General features: G+C 40.2%; 1 protein-coding gene across 6 annotated transcripts in view; it reads right to left on the bottom strand.

The window, feature by feature from the left end:
- The window catches only part of BTBD9 (BTB domain containing 9), a 515,751-nt gene that overhangs the window by 69,638 nt on the left and 422,023 nt on the right, over positions 1-24,090 (bottom strand). For all 6 annotated transcript variants that reach the window (XM_036907137.2, XM_036907140.2, XM_036907136.2 and 3 more), the window contains one exon: positions 6,720-6,827. In XM_036907137.2, coding sequence (XP_036763032.1) covers positions 6,720-6,827 — 108 coding nt within the window. The remainder of the gene's footprint in view (positions 1-6,719; positions 6,828-24,090) is intronic.

Genomic DNA, 24,090 nt, shown 5'->3' with positions numbered 1-24,090 from the left:
CACTTAGAGAAAGAAACATGACTCCTTGTTCTAAGATTCCTAGTGAATAAATAGCTACAGAAACAGACCTCAGAACAGAACATTGCCCTTTCCCAGGACTAAACGACAGCCTATTCAGCAGCAGGGACACTTTGCTTCTCAAATAAGTATCATCATGCTGAAGAGGAGGGAGCAGACGAGCTGGCCTCACAGGTACCATCAGAGTATTTTTCAGGGAAGGCACAGGGGAGGAACTTTCTAACATTTGGATGCTATGGAAATTTCCTGATCTAGGTTGGTGCTCCAAGGTCTCAAGTCGGCCAGGCCCCTGTAAGAGAGGAAACCTAGGTGGACATGCACTTTTGAAGTCCTGGGGAAAAGCAGAAGGAAGAAGTACTCTTCCAGAACTTGGCTTTGAGAGGCCCAAGGGGAGAAGCATAAGGAAAATGAGGCAGGTGTCCTTTTCAGAGAAGCACACTTGTGCTTGGGTAAGTGGCTTCAAGGTTCTGAAAAGCTATGAGGATGTTGCTATGTACAGCACTTATTTAATTTATTTAATTTATTGCTGACATTGAATAAACCATGCCACTCTGACAGCATACACTACTCAAATAATGGCAAGGACAAACATCTACAAGACATTCATGGCTCTAACAAGAAATCTTTTTCAAATACAGTTTTCTTTTTGATTTTAAAAGAAATGCATGTAAATCAGTAAAAACGTAGAAACCTAGAAATAATTTCCATAACCCCATTGCACAAAGGCAACCATTATTAACATTTTGGCATATTTCCTTCTGGTTTTCTTCTTCCATTATTTTTTTCCTTCTTATGATAATGCTTCTATAATTTTGCACCCTGCTTTAAAAAAATCTTATTACAATAAGTATATTCTTATGTTATTAAAAACTCTTTACAACATCATCTTCAGTGAACACTTATGTTGGAGAAGAAAACTTATTCAAAAGGGAATCTGGTAGTACATCTGGCAGGTCGATAGTCTGTGAGGAAATTAAGCTAAAAGCTAGAATTCCAGGTAGTTCTGTATTATGAATGCAGAAGTGGAAAAAGAAAACTTTCAGAATTACCCAACTCTTCATATCTAATCATTTATATTTGCCAAAATGTTTGTCAAGGGCACAACGTTGGAGAGATGATGGCTGAGATCACTAGCACTTGGGTAGACAGAATTATTAGTCAATGGGACCATGACAATGTGAAGAAATGGTTAAAACATGAACCTGAGTGAGGTCAGTGTGCTAAGGAGTATATGTTGGCAGGAAACAAGACAGTTACACAACATGGCAAAAGCATGGCCAGGCATAAGGAAGGCAAGGAAAAGGCTCTGGGGTCACTGGGGTCACTGGGGAGTATTAACAGCCCACACAGCAGAGCTTTTGGGAATCCAAGGTCAAAATGCATGACATCATAGGCACATTTTCCTTTCTCCCTTCTAGGAAAACCAATGAGGTGAAGAATACAAAGAAATGCAAAGGGAATACATTCATAAAGGTGTTGCAGACTGGAGGGAAGGATATTAGCAAATCAAGTTTTTTGTGAATTTCTAGAAAATGGTAGGTAGATGAAATATTCATAAATCTGGGGAGAACTGGGCAGATTTCCATATTGCAGCAAACTGACCAGGAAAGATGAAAAATGACCCATGTCCAGCCATATCATTGTGAAATTTAAGGCCTCCAAGGATAAAGAGAAGATTCTAAAGATTTCTACAGGGAAAAATTAATTACTAGAAAGAATAATAATGAGATTATACCAGATTTCTCAGAAGCAACCTTAGATGCTAGGCAGCAATAAATCCAACCTTCAAAATTCCAAAGGAACTGAGTTGTTCAGGTATGCAGGATTTCTGAACTTTTTTTCCTACATACCCTTTCTGAAAACAATTACCTATATATTTACTCTGCAATGCCCATGAGGAACCTTCTTAATGAAGATTCTACCAAGCCATATTTAGCATCAAATGCACCTAGGAGAGAGAACAGGAAACACAACCACCAGGGGAACAGCAGTTATTTCATCGCCCTGGGAGTCACTGCAGCGTCCTCACAACTGTGCAGGAGCTATTCCTGCTGCCATGGTGGTGACAGCTCAGGTGACCGTGCATAGGATTCACACCGGGCAGTGTGGAGCCACTCTGACTTAGAGGCCTCAAGAGTCCAAATCAAAACTAGTATTTCTTGTAATAGCTCCATAAACACAGATCCTAGAATTTTCACAAGAGACATGGCTAGTCACAAAACTCATCACACTCAAGAAACCCAAAGCTATGGCTCCAACCATATATTTACAGTTCTCCTGGGCCAGGTGCAATTCACCAATCAGGGGTAATTTTTTATATAAGCAATGTTGCCTAGTAACACAGCTAACATTCTATTTCTATCAGGTTTAAAGGGGAACAGATCTAGAAAGGTAACTGGGCCCAAAGTCAACATCTCACTACAAATGAAAAAGAGTTTTGTTAACTCTTTACCCACACTCCACAAAAAGAAATCCAAGGAACAGTGGAACCAAACTAGATAGGAAAGAAAACTAAATTTTAGGATCACAGCTGTAGACTAGGCCCAGGAAGCAGTCCATTCAAAATTACACAATGAACAAGCAGTAGACCTCAGATGTTTCTGTAACAGGAGAAAGAGGCAATTAGGAACTCCAGGAAAACAACAAGCTGGCTGATATGAAGCTATTTATTTATTATTTGTGGAATAACTCTGAGAACTTGTAAGAAAATTGAATCTACTTGATCTGAACACAGCACAATTCTTCCAAGAGGGGCACAAGTTTAGTGACACAGGATAATAATAATATTCCCTCACCATACATCCAATTAGTTACTAGATCTTTTGTGAACAATGTTTAAATAATCATAATATTATAATAGGTTCTTATTGGTTTTATCTTTTTAAGATCAATTTACAGTTGACACATGGAAGATTTAACTATAAGTTAGAGAACAAAAAATAAGCATCCTAAATCTTCACAATGTCAGTGTGGTAAGACAGCTAACAGAAGATGGGGAGAAAGAGAAAGGGAAGTGTACGGTGGTAATTTCTTCATTAAAATAATAGGGAGTCAAGAAGTACCGTCCACAATTGATGGATCAGAAAATAGAGGTTTAAGTATACTGTTTAATTTTAAAAGGTAAGTAGTAGCAAGAGCTAAAAATAAAAACACAACTAACAAACAGTGAGAAGTTGTTAAGTAAGCAAAATTCCTAATTTTTTTATAGTAAGGAGTTAGTAAAGCTGATAAACCAATAAACATATAAAAATATATAAATCAGTCAATAAAATATAAAACTCAGTCAATAAAAAAACAGGGTTATCTATGATAGAAAACAAGCCTTTACCTTGAAGCAAAATAAGAGAAACTCCAACTACAGCAGAAAGGGTTTAGGATAGCAATAAAGGGAAATATCCTGCCCCAGGAGCAGAGGGACTTACAGGGAGACATGTCATTCCATAGATATTTTTCAGAAAACAGCAAAAATCTGTTTTCTGGTTTCTTGACTAGGTAGAATGCTATCAAGAGGCAGGGCTATAATCTCTAAAGACTGTATAGAATTTCATTTATAACATGACTCACATACTTTATTTCAATAAAAAACAGGCTATAATTCCTGAAGCTAATAGAATCCTCTCTTGAGTACTGCTCTGGAGTATATTAGTTAAAAGGGAGAGACTTTCTTCTACCATCTGAGTAGCTTCCCTTATATTTCTTAAGACCTAATTCAAAAATGGGAGGCACAACAGATTTAGGTCATGCTTATGAACATAAATCATAACTTTTGGTTCCGCTGATCCTCAGGGGGTTAACAGACACTTGCCTTCTTGCTACTACTCTTGTTCTTCTAATATATTATTTATTAATTTGCAAAACACTTACATTGCTGTAGCATATAAGTGCTAACAGATAAGGTTAAAAACTTCTAAATTATTTAAGTCCACCAACTAATGGAAACAAAAAATAAAAAAGAGGATAATAAATAAATAAATAAATAATAAACAAGAGGAAAAAAAGATTCTGATGACTTAATGCAAAGCTACTGAGAGAGTCTAAGGAGTGAACTGGGTTTTTTATCAAGAAGAAACCTATTTAAATAAATATAAAATCATTATGGTATGGTACCTGGTCAGGAACCAAGTCAACCATTTCTTGTTAAAAACTCATATCGTATAACACTTTCAACAGGGGGACAAAAAAAGAAAGAGATTAGGAATCCAATTTATCACACATAAAATGACAGAAGAGATGGGTGAGAGTAACCAGTTAGATGTGTTAAAGGATGAGGAAGCAGAGGGTGTGGCCTGGGAGCTGTACACTCAATAAGCAATGACTCTGGGAAGATAATTGGGCCGTTGTTCATAGGCCTTGAAGGTCTCCCTATTGTATAAAAAGGGTTCTAGGAACTTGGAAACAAGTCAATCATTTCATTTTCAGTTTTCATCATCTAGCTTGGTTTAGCCCTCTTTAGAAATGCTTTGGATACTAGGGGGCGAGGTGGTAAAATGGAAAGAGCCCTTCATTTTCTCTTTTATAAAACAAGGACAATATCCCACAAGGTGTTTTGTATTCAAGACAAAATGAGATAAAATACATGAAAGTAATGGAATGCTAGTTACTAAATACTTGTTAGTTTTCTTATGCTACAGGAGAGATGGCTACAAGACTTGTGCTCCACTGAGAAGCAGCTGCCCAGCCAATCCTACCAGCATCCAATCCAGTGTGTCAAGTGACTAGTTCTCCCCAGTGGAACCCAAGTAGGAGGGATGTTCACTGTATACCCAGCCTGAGACTCTTCAGAACCAGGTACACCTTCTCTCTGTTCCTTTCCCATCTGCCAGCTAGATACAGATGTCCCCGATGAGGCTCCGGATGATGGAAGTCCTACAGGAAAGGAGATGCCTGAGCGCCTCAGTCACCTGTGCACAAGCCACCTGGCAACCAGGACCAGGAATACCTGGTGACTATCACATGACAGAAATAAACTATTATGTTAAGACACTAAAATGTTGAAGTCACTCTTTGTTATAGTAGCAAGTATTATCATAACCAAAGTAAACATGCTATTTGATAATTACTGTAATAGTAATTATGGGTGTCAAACAAGGCACCAAAAAAGCCATCATTAGTGCTATTATGAAATGTTGGCCAAATAAGTACATGAAAAGATGTTCATCATCCTTAGCCATCAGGAAAATGCAAAGCAAAATCACTTCACTCCCACTAGGATGACTGTGAACAAGAAGATAGGCAATAACAAGTGCTGGCAAGAATGTGGAGAAATTGGAGCCCTCATACACTGCTGGTGGGAATGCAAAATGGTGCAGCTGCTGTGGAAAAGTTTGGCAGTTCCTCTAAACTTAAACATACCATTGCCATAAGGCCCAGCAATTCTCCTTCTAGTAGATACCCAGGGAGCTAAAACATACATTCATTCAAAAACTTGCACAGGAATGTTCATAAGCAACAATATTCATAATAGCCAAAAAGTGGAAAGAATTCAAATATCCATCTATTGATGACTGGATAAACAAAATGTGAAATATATATTTCCATATGATGGAATACTATTGAGTCGTAGAAAGGAATAAGGTACTGATACATGCTAGAAACACGAATGAGCCCTGAAAACATACTAAGTGCAAGAAGCCAGGAATAAAAGATCATTTATATGAAATATGAATGTGCAAATCCACTGAGACAGAAAGTAGATTATTGGGTGCTGGAGCTGTGGTTGCTAGAGGGAAATGGGGAGGCTTTTAATGGGTAGGAGGTCTCTCTTTGGGGTTATGAAAATGTTTTGGAACATTAGGTAGCAGTGATGGAGGCATAATTCTGTGAATATACTAAAACACATTGAGTTGTATGATTTAAAAGCACGAATTTTATGGTATGTGAATCATATCTCAATTAAAAAAAAAGAAATCTCAGCTACTTGCTTTATTTTGCCTCCCAGAGAATCTGGCTCTACACAAAAAAGCACTGAACTCTTTTCAAGTAATGACTAGAAAAAGGTGTGCGGGAAACTTCTGGGATGCTGGAATGTGCCTGTCAACCCCAGTGGTAGTTATATGGGCATATATACATGTAAATATTCTTTCCAGGCATGATTCTAGGTTGGTCAGAACCCACAGAATCCTTCCTCCTGGCTTCCTCCGCAAACAGGTAAGCCACACAGTGCCACAATGCCACATTCACGAAAAGCCTCTTTTTGCCTACAGAGACCTAAGGCAACAAGCTTTCCTTAAGTAACAGTGTAGCTAGCACAGAGATGAGATAAATATTTAAAGCTAACTCTGAGAATGATGTGAGGGTGGGGAATAGGACAGAGTCCCAGAATAACCACTGAAGTGTATATGGTATCAGCAAAATTCTCTAAGGAAGAAAAAAAGTCTTAAAAGCAGAGTGTGGGCTGTGGGGGGCGGGCCCAGGATGGGACTGCGTATGGAAAGTATCTTTTTATTCCCTGCTTAGGCACAAGCCATTTTCAAAAGTCAAGTTCAAACCACAAGATAAGGAAAGCTTGTTTAGTTATATAAAGCAAAATCTCATCTAAGTACTTAATAGTCAAAACTGAAGTAAAGGATCACTGGAATGTTTTCAACCTCTGGGTAAGAATGTAATTTGGTGATTCCATGAATCTTCACTGGACCCTTCTGAATCCATTGGAAAGACTATCTTTTGAGTTGGAATAAATTCCTCAGAAGGGCGTGACTTACTTGCAGGAGACTTTAGTTCTGTCGGCTACCATGGTCCACTGCTGCTGGCTGGTGGACACCTCAACGTAGTAGCTATAGCTTCGGTCATCACAGTCCCAAAGTAACAACCTGAACAGAGAAAAACAAGAACACTGTGAATGTTCGAACTAGCCACTTCCTTACACTGTAGGCATGAGGGAACCTGCTATCCCTTCTACCTGCCTCTTTTGCCCCACCACCTTCCAGGACTGGAGAAGGAAGGTGAATCCCAAACAAAAGTATGACGAGAGAAGGTGGAGGCGGTCTTCAGTGGGAGGCTTGTCTCTTCAGGAATTTATTTCATAGGTCACTCAATCCCAGCAGCCTCTTACCTTAAGTGGCAAAGCTTTTCAGATTGCCTTATCAGGGAGCTGTCCCCAAATCTTCCTGATCCCTCCAGCTGTCACCTCCAGTGGCTGGGCTGACCAAAGGCAGCATCCATGAGGCCACTGTTCATGGGGGAATCTGTGCTTTCTAGCTGGTCACAATGAGCATGCTCCAATGGCTCTGATTATCAGTTTCAGGCACCTTCTCATTCTTAGCAGACTTTGTATATCTTTGGTAAGATTATCTGATTTGTAGATATAAGCAAACATATATTCATTAGTAAAACTTTATTATTTAGAAACTGATTGTCTTAGTCCTGTTCTTCTTATCTCTTTTTTAGTGCCCAGGTTAGAACCTAAGCATTGACTATATGATTCCATTTATGAAGACAAAATTTATCTATGGTGACAGGAACTGGAATAGTGGTTACCTTAGGGGAGGTAATGACTGGGAAAATATATGTGGGAAACTTCTAGGATCCTGGGAAAGTACTAATTTTCATCTGCATGGTAGCTATATGGGTATATACTTGCATAAATATTCACTGAGCTATACATAAATGATTTGTACACTGTACTGAGTTATTCTTCAGATTAAAAAATAGAATTAAAAAAAAAGAACATAAGTATTGCAATGTGGGATCAGATTACAGCCCAGCACTTTACTTCTGACAGTGCCACTGTGGTGAGAGATGAGAGAGCATTGTTTTCTATGATTTCAGCCTCAGAAGTCCTTCCCATACAAGTCATCTACCTTACTGCTTTACCTGGTCATGCACATCCACTTTCTCCACCAGTTGGAACAGATGACAAGGTCCCTGAAGGCAGTGACTATGTCTTACTTGTTTTTCTATACCCAGTCCTAGGCAGAGTGCCTCACACAGAGCCCACACTCAATGACTATTTGTTGAGCAAATACATTATTTGTAACAACAGTAATAGTGATCAACATTATCATAATGGCCAACATTTCTTTAATGCTTACTGTGTGCAAGTCCTATGTTAAATACTCTATATAATTTATCTTATTAAAACCTTCTCAAAATCCTCCTAGCAAGCATTATAACTCTCATCAAATTATATATGGTGAAAGTGAGGCTTAAGGCTGTTAAGTAACTTGTCTAAACTCACACAGTGGTGATGGTGGATACAGGGTTCCAGCCTGGTATCCTGACCAAAGCCCACTTCTATAATCCCTCTGTCAAATGCTTCCTTTACTCCCAGTTTATGTATCTGGGTCATAACTTATAACTGGTAACTACTCTACTAAACTGGTAACTCACTCTACTAAAGTACTTCATATTGTTTCTCCTTAATCTTCCAATTACAATCGATGAAAATCCTTTGCACCAGTTCAGTCTAGTGTCACCTATAAAGCTATTATGGAGGATTAGAAATGCCACTGTGTTCTTCTCTCCCCTTACCATTTGTTGCTTATTTACAATTGTAACTTGCTTGCTATCAATGACCAAATCCACAGTACCTAATATTTTGGCAATTACCTTTTAAGTAGAGAAAACTGTTAAAAAGTTTTGGAAAGCAGAAACAGGATATACTTACTGATTCCATTTAATTCACCTGCGTGTTTAATCTCTCAGAGTACTCTGAATGAATCAGACAGGCTTCCACCCTATTTTTTTAAATGCCCAATAATTCTAAGATTACAGCAGCTTGCTGATAAGAAAGTGAATCATTTCCCTCATTAGTCATTTCTTTGAAAATAATTCTAGTTTCTTAGCACTTTTATGCAGTTAGCCTATGTTAATTTATATATATGTTGAGTAACTTTAAAAAGTGTAATAATTTTTGCTTCTATGTCTGGTTCCCAGAATGATTATAAGCTCATTAGAAAGACTATTGATCTTTTTCTTTTTAAAAAATCCTACTCCAAATATGTGGGCTCTGTTTATGGTATATGTTTCACATATGGTCAGTGCTGAAACCATTCATAACTCTGCCAGAATAGGTTAAAAACAAGAAAAAACCCTTCAGATTAATCAATCTATCTTTTTACTTAACAGTCCTGGTAACAGGCTTTTTGGAAGACAATGCTGAGGCTATTTCCCCAATGGGATTTTAGATTATTTATGGAGAGCTAGGTTTTATCATAATCCCTATCCTTCTGAATAATCACGAATTTGTTCCTACCAGCATACAGAATCAGTCCCTTTTGGGACATGATCGAACCAGATCCTGAAATACTTCTTGGAAAAAGACTGATCCAAGGATATGGGATATGGATAAGATAAAAAGGAAGACCAATTATCAGTAAGTATCATAAATGCCCCAATAGAGATTCTTGGGGTGAGAGCATAGTGAAAGAATTTTTAAGGTTGTGCATATTGTGCCCCATAGTAGATTATTCTATAAAGTCCTCCAGTAATTTTTCAAGGCAAACTACTGTTTTACAAGGAAGTTTACCTGTAATTCTGGTAATTTTGTAAACACATAAACACAGTGCAAATTGTTTGTAACTTCTTTTCTTAATGATCTATTGTGAAAACTTTTGTACGAGCAAATATTCTTCCTCATCATATGTACTGGCTTCACAGAACTTCACTGTATGGATGTCCCATAATTTAATAGATCTCTTATTGGAGACTTAGGCAGTTGATAACGTTACATTGTTCTGAAGACTCTGTGATGAACATTCTGAAGCTAAATCTACAATGACTGCTTTTGAATGTTCTGTAACTGAAATTTGTGGAGTAGGCATGCGAGATCTTGATACGTATTACAAAATAGCTGCACACCTCTCCCCAAAACAAAACATCTGTATTGATGTATACCCACACCAGCAGCAGTGTAAAAAAAAAAAAGCCCATTTCTGTGCATCACCACCAATATTGTAATTTTTAAAAATACTGCCAATTTGACAGGTAAAATACATCTCATTCCTCTAATTTGCAGCTTATTATCATTTGATTTGAACATTTTATCCTTTTTTTACTTATACTTACCTTTTTTTAATGACTTAGAAGCTGCCCTCTATGTTTTAAGGGCATTAATCCACTGCCTATCATAGTTTGCATGCCTTATGATAATAATTTTTATTAGCCGAGTCTATTGATTCCTACTTCAATAATTTCTCCTGGGAGTCGGAGCCAAGATGGCGGCGTGAGTAGAGCAGCGGAAATCTCCTCCCAAAACCACATATATCTATGAAAATATAACAAAGACAACCCTTCCTAGAATAAAGACAGGACAACATCCAGACCACATCCGCACCTGAGAGAACCCAGCGCCTCGCGAAGGGGGTAAGATACAAGCCCCGGCCCGGCGGGACCTGAGCGCCCCTCCCCCCAGCTCCCGGCGGGAGAAGAATAGGCAGGGCGGGAGGGAGACGGAGCCCAGGACTGCCGAACACCCAGCCCCAGCCATCCGGGCCAGAGTGCAGGGCCCTCAATACGAGGAAAACAGGGCAGCAAGAACGGTGAGTGGGTACCGGAGGCCCGGGGCCAGAGGACATAAGAAAAGCGAGCTGCCATTTTTTTTTTTCTGTTTTGTTTTGGCAAGCGCTTTTTAGAAGTCTTAAAGGGATAGGGACCCCAATACTAGGGAAACAGTGCAGCAAGACGGGTGAGCAGATGGCTGAGACTGGCGCCGGAGAACAAAGAAAAACGAGCAGCCATTATTTATTTATTTATTTATTTTTCTTAATTAAAAAAATTTTTTTCTTTTCTTTTTTTTTTTTTTGTGGTTGTTGGTTCGTTTTGCCGGGTGCTTTTTGGAAGTCTTAAAGAGGCAGGGCGGGACACTTAATCCAGAGGTAGGGAATCTGGGGATCTCTGGGTACCCTAATCCCCTGGGCTGCAGGGAGCACGGAGGCCCCTCACGGAGATAAACAGCCTCCCTACCGCTCCCCCTCCAACGACTCCACCACTTTGAAACAGCGGCCTGAGCCAGGCCACGCCCACAGCAACAGCGGAGATTAACTCCATAGCAGCCGGGCAGGAAGCAGAAGCCCTGTCTGCGCACAGCTGACCAGCACAAGCCGCTAGAGGTCGCTGTTCTCCCAGGAGAGGAGGGCCACAAACCAACAAGAAGGGAAGTTCTTCCAGCCGTCACTCGTCCCAGCTCTGCAGACTATTCCTATCACCATGAAAAGGCAAAGCTACAGGCAGACAAAGATCACAGAGACAACACCAGAGAAGGAGACAGACCTTACCAGTCTTCCTGAAAAAGAATTCAAAATAAAAATCATAAACATGCTGACAGAGATGCAGAGAAATACGCAAGAGAAATGGGATGAAGTCTGGAGGGAGATCACAGATACCAGAAAGGAGATTACAGAAATGAAACAAACTCTGGAAGGGTTTATAAGCAGAATGGATAGGACGCAAGAGGCCACTGATGGAACTGAAACCAGAGAACAGGAAAGCATAGAAGCTGACATAGACAGAGATAAAAGGATCTCCAGGAATGAAACAATATTAAGAGAACTGTGTGACCAATCCAAAAGGAACAATATCCGTATTATAGGGGTACCAGAAGAAGAAGAAGAGAGAGGAAAAGGGATGCAAAGTATCTTGGAAGAAATAATTGCTGAAAACTTCCCCAAACTGGGGGAGGAAATAATTGAACAGACCACGGAAATACACAGAACCCCCAACAGAAAGGATCCAAGGAGGACAACACCAAGACACATAATAATTAAAATGACAAAGATGAAGGACAAGGAAAGAATTTTAAAGGCAGCTAGAGAGAAAAAGGTGACCTATAAAGGAAAACCTATCAGGCGAACGTCTGACTTCTCAACAGAAACCCTACAAGCCATACAACAGCATGATATATTTAATGCAATGAAACAGAAGGGACTTGAACCAAGGATACTGTATCCAGCACGACTATCATTTAAATATGATGGTGGGATTAAACAATTCCCAGACAAACAAAAGCTGAGGGAATTTGCTTCCCACAAATCACCTCTACAGGACATCTTACAGGGACTGCTCTAGATGGGAGCACTCCTAGAAAGAGCACAGCACAAAACACCCAACATATGAAGAATCGAGGAGGAGGAATAAGAAGGGAGAGAAGAAAAGAATCTCCAGACAGTGTATATAACAGCTCAATAAGCGAGCTAAGTTAGGCAGTAAGATACTAAACAGGCTAACCTTGAACCTTTGGTAACCACAAATTTAAAGCCTGCAATGGCAATAAGTACATATCTTTCAATAGTCACCCTAAATGTTAATGGGCTGAATGCACCAATCAAAAGACATAGACTAATAGAATGGATAAAAAAGCAAGATCCATCTATATTCTGCTTACAAGAAACTCACCTCAAACCCAAAGACATGTACAGACAAAAAGTCAAGGGATGGAAAAACATATTTCAAGCAAACAACAGCGAGAAGAAAGCAGGGGTTGCAGTACTAATATCAGACAAAATAGACTTCAAAACAAAGAAAGTAACAAGAGATAAAGAAGGACACTACATAATGATAAAGGGCTCAGTCCAACAAGGGGATATGACCATTCTAAATATATATGCAACCAACACAGGAGCACCAGCATACGTGAAACAAATACTAACAGAACTAAAGGGGGAAATAGACTGCAATGCAATCATTCTAGGACACTTCAACACACCACTCACACCAAAGGATAGATCCACTGGGCAGAAAATAAGTAAGGACACAGAAGCACTGAACAACACAGTAGAGCAGATGGACCTAATAGACATCTACAAAACTCTACATCCAAAAGCAACAGGATACACATTCTTCTCAAGTGCACATGGGACATTCTCCAGAATAGACCACATACTAGGACACAAAAAGAGCCTCAGTAAATTCCAAAAGATTGAAATCCTACCAACCAACTTTTCAGACCACAAAGGCATAAAACTAGAAATAAACTGTACAAAGAAGGCAAAAAGGCTCACAAACACGTGGAGGCTTAACAACACGCTCCTAAATAATCAATGGATCAATGACCAAATCAAAATGGAGATCCAGCAATATATGGAAACAAATGACGACAACAACACAAAGCCCCAACTACTGAGGGACACAGCAAAAGCAGTCTTAAGAGGAAAGTATATACCAATTCAGGCATATTTAAAGCAGGAAGAACAATCCCAAATGAATGGTCTAATGTCACAATTATTGAAATTGGAAAAAGAACAAACGAGGCCTAAGGTCAGCAGAAGGGGGGAATAATAAAGATGAGAGAAGAAATAAATAAAATTGAGAAGAATAAAACAATAGCAAAAATCAATGAAACCAAGAGCTGGTTCTTCGAGAAAATAAACAAAATAGATAGGCCTCTAGCCAGACTTATTAAGAGGAAAAGAGAGTCAACACAAATCAACAGTATCAGAAACGAGACAGGAAAAATCACGATGGACCACACAGAAATACAAAGAATTATTAGAGAGTACTACGAAAACCTATATGCGAACAAGCTGGGAAACCTAGGAGAAATGGACAAATTCCTAGAAAAATACAACCTTCCAAGACTGACCCAGAAAGAAACAGAAAATCGAAACAGACCAATTATCAGCAACGAAATTGAAGCGGTAATCAAAAAACTACCAAAGAACAAAACCCCCGGGCCAGATGGATTTACCTCAGAATTTTATCAGACATACAGGGAAGACATAATACCCATTCTCCTTAAAGTTTTCGAAAAAAGAGAGGAGGAGGGGATACTCCCAAACTCACTCTATGAAGCTAACATCACCCTAATACCAAAACCAGGGAAAGACCCCACCAAAAAAGAAAATTACAGACCAATATCCCTGATGAACGTAGATGCAAAAATATTCAATAAAATATTAGCAAACCGAATTCAAAAATACATCAAAAGGATCATACACCATGACCAAGTGGGATTCATCCCAGGGATGCAAGGATGGTACAACATTCGAAAGTCCATCAACATCATCCACCACATCAACAAAAAGAAAGACAAAAACCACATGATCATCTCCATAGATGCTGAAGAAGCATTTGACAAAGTTCAACATCCATTCATGATAAAAACTCTCAGCAAAATGGGAATAGAGGGCAAATACCTCAACATAATAAAGGCCATCTATGATAAACCCACAGCCAACATTATATTGAACAGCGAGAAGCTGAAAGCATTTCCTCTGAGATCGGGAACTAGACAGGGATGCCCACTCTCCCCACTGTTATTTAACATAGTACTGGAGGTCCTAGCCATGGCAATCAGACAAAACAAAAAAATACAAGGAATCCAGATTGGTAAAGAAGAAGTTAAACTGTCACTATTTGCAGATGACATGATACTGTACATAAAAAAACCCTAAAGACTCCACCCCAAAACTACTAGAACTGATATCGGAATACAGCAAAGTTGCAGGATACAAAATCAACACACAGAAATCTGTGGCTTTCCTATACACTAATAATGAACCAACAGAAAGAGAAATCAGGAAAACAACTCCATTCACAATTGCATCAAAAAAAAATAAAATACCTAGGAATAAACCTAACCAAAGAAGTGAAAGACTTATACTCTGAAAACTACAAGTCACTCTTAAGAGAAATTAAAGGGGACACTAACAGATGGAAACTCATTCCATGCTTGTGGCTAGGAAGAATTAATATCGTCAAAATGGCCATCCTGCCCAAAGCAATATACAGATTTGATGCAATCCCTATGAAACTACCAGCAACATTCTTCAATGAACCGGAACAAATAATTCAAAAATTCATATGGAAACACCAAAGACCCCAAATAGCCAAAGGAATCCTGAGAAAGAAGAATAAAGTAGGGGGGATCTCACTCCCCAACTTCAAACTCTATTATAAAGCCATTGTAATCAAGACAATTTGGTACTGGCACAAGAGCAGAGCCACAGACCAATGGAACAGACTAGAGAATCCAGACATTAACCCAGACATATATGGTCAATTAATATTTGATAAAGGAGCCATGGACATACAATGGCGAAATGACAGTCTCTTCAACAGATGGAGCTGGCAAAACTGGACAGCTACATGTAGGAGAATGAAACTGGACCATTGTCTAACCCCATATACAAAAGTAAACTCAAAATGGATCAAAGACCTGAATGTAAGTCATGAAACCATTAAACTCTTGGAAGAAAACATAGGCAAAAACCTCTTAGACATAAACATGAGTGACCTCTTCTTGAACATATCTCCCCGGGCAAGGAAAACAACAGCAAAAATGAACAAGTGGGACTATATCAAGCTGAAAAGCTTCTGTACAGCAAAAGACACCATCAATAGAACAAAAAGGAATCCTACAGTATGGGAGAATATATTTGAAAATGACACATCCGATAAAGGCTTGACGTCCAGAATATATAAAGAGCTCACACGCCTCAACAAACAAAAAACAAATAACCCAATTAAAAAATGGGCAGAGGAACTGAACAGACAGTTCTCCAAAAAAGAAATACAGATGGGCAACAGACACATGAAAAGATGCTCCACATCGCTAATTATCAGAGAAATGCAAATTAAAACTACAATGAGGTATCACCTCACACCAGTAAGGATGACTGCCATCCAAAAGACAAACAACAACAAATGTTGGAGAGGCTGTGGAGAAAGGGGAACCCTCCTACACTGCTGGTGGGAATGTAAATTAGTTCAACCATTGTGGAAAGCAGTATGGAGGTACATCAAAATGCTCAAAACAGACTTACCATTTGACCCAGGAATTGCACTCCTAGGAATTTACCCTAAAGAATGCAGCAATCAAGTATGAGAAAGACCAATGTACCCCTATGTTTATCGCAGCACTATTTACAATAGCCAAGAATTGGAAGCAACCTAAATGCCCATCGATAGATGAATGGATAAAGAAGATGTGGTACATATACACAATGGAATACTACTCAGCCATAAGAAAAGGGCAAATCCTACCATTTGCAGCAACATGGATGGAGCTGGAGGGTATTATGCTCAGTGAAACAAGCCAAGTGGAGAAAGAGAAATACCAAATGATTTCACTCATCTGTGGAATATAAGAACAAAGGAAAAACTGAAGGAACAAAACAGCAGCAGAATCACAGAACTCAAGAATGGACTAACAGGTACCAAAGGGAAAGGGACTGGGGAGGATGGGTGGGTAGGGAGGGATAAGGAGGGGAAGAAGAAGGGGAGTATTAAGATTAGCATACATGGGGGGTGGGCGAAAGGGGAGGGCTGTACAACACAGAGAAGGCAAGTAGTGATTCTACAACATTTTGCTATGCTGATGGACAGTGCCTGTAAAGGGGTTTATCGGGGGGACCTGGTATAGGGGAGAGACTAGTAAACATACTATTCGTCATGTAAGTGTAGATTAGTGATACCAAAAAAAAAAAAAAAAAAGGCAGTTCCTATGTGGTGGCCTCCAATGAGTTCTACACAAGGGTATAAAGGGCATATAAAAGTGTAGGCAAAGGGCTTGTTTGTGTTTATACAGAGGATCAAAGCCTAATTGGGCTACCCCGAAAATCAACTAAGATACAATATGAAAAAGAACTTCCAACATCAGTACTCTCTGGAAGACTCATGCCAGAAGATGATCATCAAAAAACCCCAACAAAGATCCACGCACTGCTACAGGTGTAGATCCACTCATCCCACCAGTTCCTGGACTTGCCATGGGAATGAGGAAGGAGATATCTAAGCTGGCCTGTGCATACAGTAAAACAACAAATTTGACTGGATCTATACTGTTGGAACTCAACCAAGAATTAGGAGAAGTGCAAATTGTAGCGCTCCAAAATCTTACAACTACAGACTATTTACTGTTAAAAGAACATATGGGATGTGAACAGTCCCCAGGAATGGGTTGTTTTAATTTGTCTGATTTCTCTCAGACTGTTCAAGCTCAGTTGGACAATATCCACCATATCATAGATAAGTTTTCACAAATGCCTAAGGTGCCTAACTGGTTTTCTTGGTTTCACTGGAGATGGCTGGTAATTACAGGTATGCTTTGGTTATGTAACTATACTCCTATTATGTTAATGTGTGTGCGCAATTTAATTAGTAGTTTAAAACCTATACATGCTGAAGTTACTCTACAAGAAGATATGTCAAAAAAATAATCAATCTTCCCATGTTTTCTTCCACCTGCTACTTCTATAGCTTTTCTTCTTCTTTCCTAATTACAACCCTTAAATAGAATTTGTGCCTCATATCAAATTTACCGAGTATCATAATTCTTCCAAGTGGTAAAGATACCTCAAGACAAACGCTGGGCATAGAAGCTACAGGGCATAAATATGCAAAGAAGTAAAAAGCTAACCTTTTCAAACAATAAGGCTTCTCTCTCACTTACCAACTTCACATTTCCCTGTATGGCCCCGGAAGATGACTGGTTAGCCAGAGACGGGTAAGATTCCTCAAGGGAGGAACAACCTAAGACAGGCACAGTCGCAGGGGGGCCATCAGGTGAGAAATTGGGGATCAACAGAGGTGAGGCTTAGAACCTCACCCCCCCTGTTCTGAGAGAAATCTTCTGCATACGTGGATGTTTTATTGCCCTGGTCTAGCTTGGATTAACACATAGTCTACAGGCACACACCTGATCATCTACATTTGCTCTCTTACAACACTAAACTATGTTTTCTACCTTTATCCTGTATCTACCTACCACTTCAGCATTTTATTAAAAATAATAATAATAAAGAGAGAAATGTGTATCCACATATAAATCAAGTATAAAAATCAAATCAATATTCATATTTGAACTGACTGTTTATAGTTCATAATGCATGAGCAAAACCAAAAGTTTCTGTGATGACTGCCCTTGTACTGTTCACCATGTAACTTATTCACTATGTAAGAATTTGTTCTCCATGTAAGAACTTGTTTGTTATGCCTCAGAAGATTGGAGACTGACAAAAATTAGGCTTGGGGTGGATTAATGATTGTGCATTGAGCATTGACTCCCCTATACAGAATTTTATTTTTGTTAACAACCATTTGATCAATAAATATGAGAAATCCCCTCACATACAAACAAACAAACAATCAAAAAAAAGTACACACTTCCAATTGTAAAATAAATAAGTAACCGGGATGTAATGTATAGCATAAGGAATATAGTCAAAATATTGTAACAACGTGGTATGGTGATAGCTGGTACCTAGAATTATCATGTATATAAATGTTGAATCACTGTGTTGTACACCTGAAACTAATGTAATACTGTGTGTCAACTACCCTTCAATAAAAAATAATTATCTAAAAAAAAAAAAATTTCTCCTGGTCTATATTTTTTTCTGAACAGCAGCCAAATGCACAAACTGGTTGAGACATCTCCTCTCTATTCCTCTATTAAAGAGTCTCTGGGGGTTGGAAATGTGGGGTCATGGTGACTCCTGAGCGGAAAACAGATACTGATAGATCCTCAGGATATTCAAGCCTAGGGTTCAGACTCACCTACACTTTTGAGTTTTTAAGGGGAATTCTAATTCATGTGCTGAGATGTATAGTTGCTTGGAATTTAGGCTTAGCCAGTAATGAAAATCCCTTTGTTGATTCAGCTTAAAAAAAAGCAAGTACGGTTGAAGGACACTAAAGGAAAGACTGGTTTAATGTCTCTTTTCCATGAAGGGAAATTTTCTTCTAGTAAGGCACAACTGAAAAGCCCACCAACTCCCTTCACTTCTTTCTCTGCCAGCAAAATCCATTCCTAGTCCGCACCTTCAACAAGGTAGAGAGATTTCCGACTTGAAATCTGCCGGGAACATCTGCCTGTGAGCTCGTCCAGGACTGACACACTTAGGACGGTTCCTGAGAGGAGTTCCTTAGCAAACCTGCCCACACCCACAGGCCTCTGCCTGCACTCGAGAAGGCCCTTTTCAACAGGCACTGAGAAAGGAAACCGCCAGCTAAGGTCTGCCAATGCAGGTTGGGTCTGTGTTCAGCTGTTACCACAAACCCTCCACCTAGTGAGAGCTGCGCGGAATGCCTGGTGGTATTAACTGCTGTCTTCCCCGCCTTCCCTAATCCTCACTGTGGAGCTTCCCTTAAAGCAGTGAAGTGCTGGGCCTTTTAGAATTGATTAGCACATGTGATTTTGCTTACATCTTCCATAAAGGCTCTGGCTGGCTGCATACCATTGATTACTAGGGTTTGGTTTACAGCAACTAATCGCTCTCCTTGCTAGTGTTTTGATACAAAATTCAATAGCGAATATGTTTTCAAAACTCTTTTCTCTGTGGCTTGAGTCAGAAGTGACTTCAGGCAAACCCAGTGAACTGAGTTTTTCCTTCTTTAAAATAATTGCTCTCTCATCAGTCTGTGAAGATAGTTTCCAGATTGTAGCATTCTAATTGGAAAGTCTTCATTATGCATGCGATTACAAACTGTGTTGTGCTGAATGGCATTTTTGCATCTCTTTCTTAAGGGATTAATTCTGTGCTAGACTGTGAACAATGGCTGAGGTTTAACAGTTGAGATCGACAGCCTCTCCACTGAATTTGTCTTTTGGACCAGGAGCAAGAGCTTGCTTCGCTGGTTTCTAGCTGTCCATCGTTCATGGGAGACTCCCCAGGAAGGCCTGTGGCCACCACTGCCGCTGTTGCAGTTTTCTTATTTGGGGAAAACAGATAATGAAGGGAAAATCAACTGCCAGGATATTAGAAATATAACAATAATTTATCATCAAATCCTCTCCTAATCTCATCAATACCAAAGATAGTTCTGACCTTAAACATTTATACAGACTGTTCTTTGTGAAAGATCTTCAAAAATATGTTCTTTAGAAATAATTGTTTTCACTTCAACAAATATTTACTGGGTATTGAAATAAGTGACATTAGGTCAGTCACTTAACTACTTGTACTTCAGTTTCACCCCTTGTGAAATTAAAGGTCTAGATTTGACAGTTTCTAAGGGTTCTTCCAGTTCTAATATTTTATAGTTCTCTGCATCAGCAAATGTAGCACAGGTGGGTTTTGTTTTAATTTTCTGCATATTTGTCCATTACATAGAGACTCCTCTCCCTGAGGAGTTCTCAACCTCAACCTTGAGGACACGGTGGGGGGTTCCTGAGCTCGGTTTGTAGAACTGACTGCGTTCTAGGAAGGTGCACAGCCCATGCTGGGTCAGTCAGTTTTTGTCTCTCAAAAATTTAGAATTATGTGAGATTGTAGCTTAACTGGTCCTGTTTACTTAAAATGAGATGATGAGAATGCAGGCCCTCTGGGGTGACCTCTGTAATCAGAGCACAAAAATGCAAAGAAAGTCATGTACAGTTACTAGCGAAGAAGAACTGGTGGCATGGCTCAGGGAGGGTTCTCTGGGCTCCTGGCAGGATTCTAATATCTGACTTTGGTCCCTATGAGGACCACCAGAGTTTCTGTCTTGGTCTTTCATTAGAAATCTCCCTGTTATTTTAATAGATTCACCATTTATGGAGTAAACTGTCTTTACCTGGTTTCTGCAGCTTGGAACCAAAAGGGCCTAAGCTAAGCTGCCAGCACAGTACATGAGACAGAAAAAACACTCCAACTCAACAAAGAGCAGATGTCCCAGTGATGAGGAGGAGGAGGAGGATGACATAACAGCTATGGGACCAGAGACCGCGAGCTGAAGAACAGGATGGTGAGGAAGCTCAGCTGGATAGCAATCTTTTCACTCAAGTATGAAAGAAGATTCTTTGCAGAAGCTGCGAGTGGCAGAACTGCGGTGTGGGGTGGAAAGGTAAAACAGGCTGTGGGACAGACACCCTGGACCCAGCTGAGCTGAGGGAGGGGGTCTTGCAAAGACAGAATAATCAACGTAGCTCATGACTCTCTTAAGCAGCAGCACTGAGGGAGCAGGAGAGAAGCAAGCAGTGTTGACAGTGACAAGAAGGGTAGAGTGCAGGGTCAGGGAAAGAGGGGCCAGTAAGAGTATTTACCACTTCTGGGCTGCTGAGGAGCCAAGTGGGGTCAGAGGGGGCTGGCTGACTTTCAGACCAGAGAGGGAATGGAGATCTTGAAGCAAAAGAGCAGATGAAACAGACACAAAGGTGAGAGAGAAAGGTAAGAAGCAGAGGTCACAAAGGGAAACTTCCGGGCTTGTACCTCATTCACAAGAGCCCAGTTCTCACTCCTGAATGAGGAGCAGAAAGACAAACACGTGAGAGGTTCTGTTCTGATCTCTGCTACTGAGGCAGGCAGGGGCCTGTAACAGCTGCTGGAAGAAATTATACAGCTTCAGAAGAACACTTGACTGGTGCGGAACTGAGATTTTCCCTAAGATGAGAGGGATCCTTACTGTCGGCTGTCACAGGGGTTGATGAGGTAGCTTCCTCCTCAGGTGAAGGGCAAGATCTAGCTCAGAAGAACTGAAGGACTGCAAGCCCCAAGTGAGGTTCTCAGCAGGAGACTGGAACCAAGTAACAACGTTTTATCTGAAGTGTATGAAGAGGGCCAGGTGGCCGCCCTGTGGCTTCCAGATACGGGCACTCTCGAGGAGCTGCTGCTGCGATGCCCCACTGCTAAGGGGGCCACAACCTCCCAGGGCAATGGGGCTCCCAGCCTTCTTTGGACACCTGGAGGCGGAAAACAGGCTGCTGGCCAGATGGAATGGGATCTTGGGAAATATGTTAGTCACAGGATATCAGAGAGCCTATGTAATGTCTGATATTGTTCAGTATTTTGTATTTTGAACACAGAGGGTGATTTCTCTGAGAGAGGAAGAAATAATGGCACTGGCTAACAATATTCTTTTGTAGCTGGCAAGGGAACAGACAAATGCCAGCTCTCAGTATCTGGCATATGTTGCTTCTATGTTTAGTCATTAGAGCCCCAGGGTAGAAAAAAGTGAGGAGATGGCCAAGTACCCATTTGGGCTTCACCATATAGGTGGGCTCATTGAGAAAAGGGGGAATCAAAGGAGGGGCTCTCTCTCCTACCAACTCCTACACTCAGGTACAGTGTAATCCAGGTGAAGTACATGAAAGTAGAGAAATGTCAATGGAGGTTATGGCTATAATGGATATGGCTACATGGAGAGTTGGATGGGACAAAACTTCCCAAAAGTTAGAGACAATACAAAACTACCAACTTTGAACAGCTAAGTGAAACCATTCCATTCCTTGGAGGGATTAAGTTTTTAATTTCAAGTGTTAGGTGATAACATAAAAGGTAACAGCATATTACCAAACAGTACAGCTGCGGCTGCAACATTCAGTAAACACTGGGAGCGGACTGAAGGGTGAACAACTCATCACAATCCCACCTCACATTCACACAGACCTCGCCGGTTTCAAAATGTTTTTTGCATACATTATCACGTTTGGAAAAAAACCCAACAATTTATAATCAGCACATTTCCTGCTTTTAATGCAAATCTATTTTTCTAAGTTACGTGGTTAATTTCCTTACAGGGGCTAAACACCGCCCAAGCAATCTGTTACGGATTATTCAATCATTGGCAAACCCTCTATTAATAAATAAGTTTTGGCCTAGTCTTATGATCTAGATTTTATATTACACAGTCCAACTTGATGAAAATTCTTTCATTTTATGCTTTAAATGTGGATATATGAGAAAATGCTGCCCAGGCCACACAGTTCTTGAGAAGAAAATCAGTTTTCTTCTATTTTTCAAGGTGACTTTTTTCAAGATGGCCTCTTCCTGAAGCAAGATGTTGCCATCGAAAATACTGGGAACCATTTTAAATGGTTAAAAGGTGAAGTCTCATTATGTTATAGACGTTTTCGGCAGTGGCCCACTAAGCAGGTATGCAGCTTTTACAGATCTTTCTCTGTGTTTAAATTTGGCATCATCAATTTCCCTCCCTGCAGCAAGGCCATCTTCCTTGATCTCAGCAGCTTCCTCGTCATGAAGCATGTACACAATCGGTGAGATTGGCCCAATTTGGCTCACCAGCAGGACTGGAAAAGAATGTGCAAGAGATAGAAACTAAGAGGTCCTGCCCAGTCCACAGGGTTTAGCCCCCTAGGTATCAAGTCCAGCTCATTTTCAGCTTCATTTGCTAGGAAAGCTACTAAGGTCTGTTGTGATTTTAAAAGGCCAGAATCAGTTTCTTCTGTTAACAGCTGAAGTTATATGCATTTGTGTGAGCTTTCATGTTCCTTGCCCCTAACTTCACGAAATCATTAGGAGGGTGAGAGGAAGGGACAGGCATGTTGAAGAGCTCAGAACTCACTAATCTCTCAGCTGAGTGCTAGGGGTTTTACTCAGATCTTTACTTGCATTTATGACTTCTATGGAATAAAATAAACCCAATGTGAGCCTTCATCCATCAGAGAGGGGAGTAAAGTATCCTTCCAGGTTCCCTGCATAACACTATCCAAAGCCCTTGGCTTCAGCTTTCAGGACCAAATCCAGTTGGGGGAAGAACCCTGAACCATGCTGCTAGAGTGCAGGTACCTTGAGTGGCTAATAGTCTTGATCTCCTCAGGGTCCTCGGCATATCACAGGCTCTACTGAATTGAACTGAAGGACACATGGGGAGCACGACAGGGGAGGATGATGCAAAGACGAAAAGGAGCTACAGATAAATCAACCATCTCACAAAACCCAGGTAGCTCCTCCAGTGCAGCACCTTTAATGCTTGGTAGACTGAATTACATTTCAACCCCAAAACACCCCACAGCTGGTCCGCCACCGCCACACCATTTTGGAGAGTTTCACTAGATAATTGTTTGAAAAGATAATTTCTGAAATACATCAACTCTGACGACTATCTCATCTCCAGAGCTCATTCTCCTGCCCATTCTCTGACCACATGTTACTATGTGCCCACATGCACAAGCTTACAGCACCGAGAAGCAGAGCCAAAGAGAAATTTAATAAGCTCCATGGCTCCTTTCTATTCCCTTGGGAAGTTTTCATAGGAATCCGTGTCTGTGGGAGAACTCATAATTTAGCTACAGGTACATCTTTGTATTCTCTCAACCTGGTGATAAAGGGAGAGAATGGAAAGGCAAAACAAGGTGGGAAGGCTTGACTCTGAATCTTGCAGGCAAGAGAACATTCCAGCAGAGAGGAAGTACAAGGCAAAACTCTTCCTATTCAGTCACGTAATCTCTTTATTTTTGTTCTCACCAAATCTCTTCTC

The sequence above is a fragment of the Manis pentadactyla genome, chromosome 16 (assembly GCF_030020395.1).
Source record: "Manis pentadactyla isolate mManPen7 chromosome 16, mManPen7.hap1, whole genome shotgun sequence".
Lineage (NCBI taxonomy): Eukaryota > Metazoa > Chordata > Mammalia > Pholidota > Manidae > Manis > Manis pentadactyla.
The sequence above is the reverse complement of the archived record's forward strand: the minus strand, read 5'-3'. Positions and strand labels throughout refer to the sequence as shown.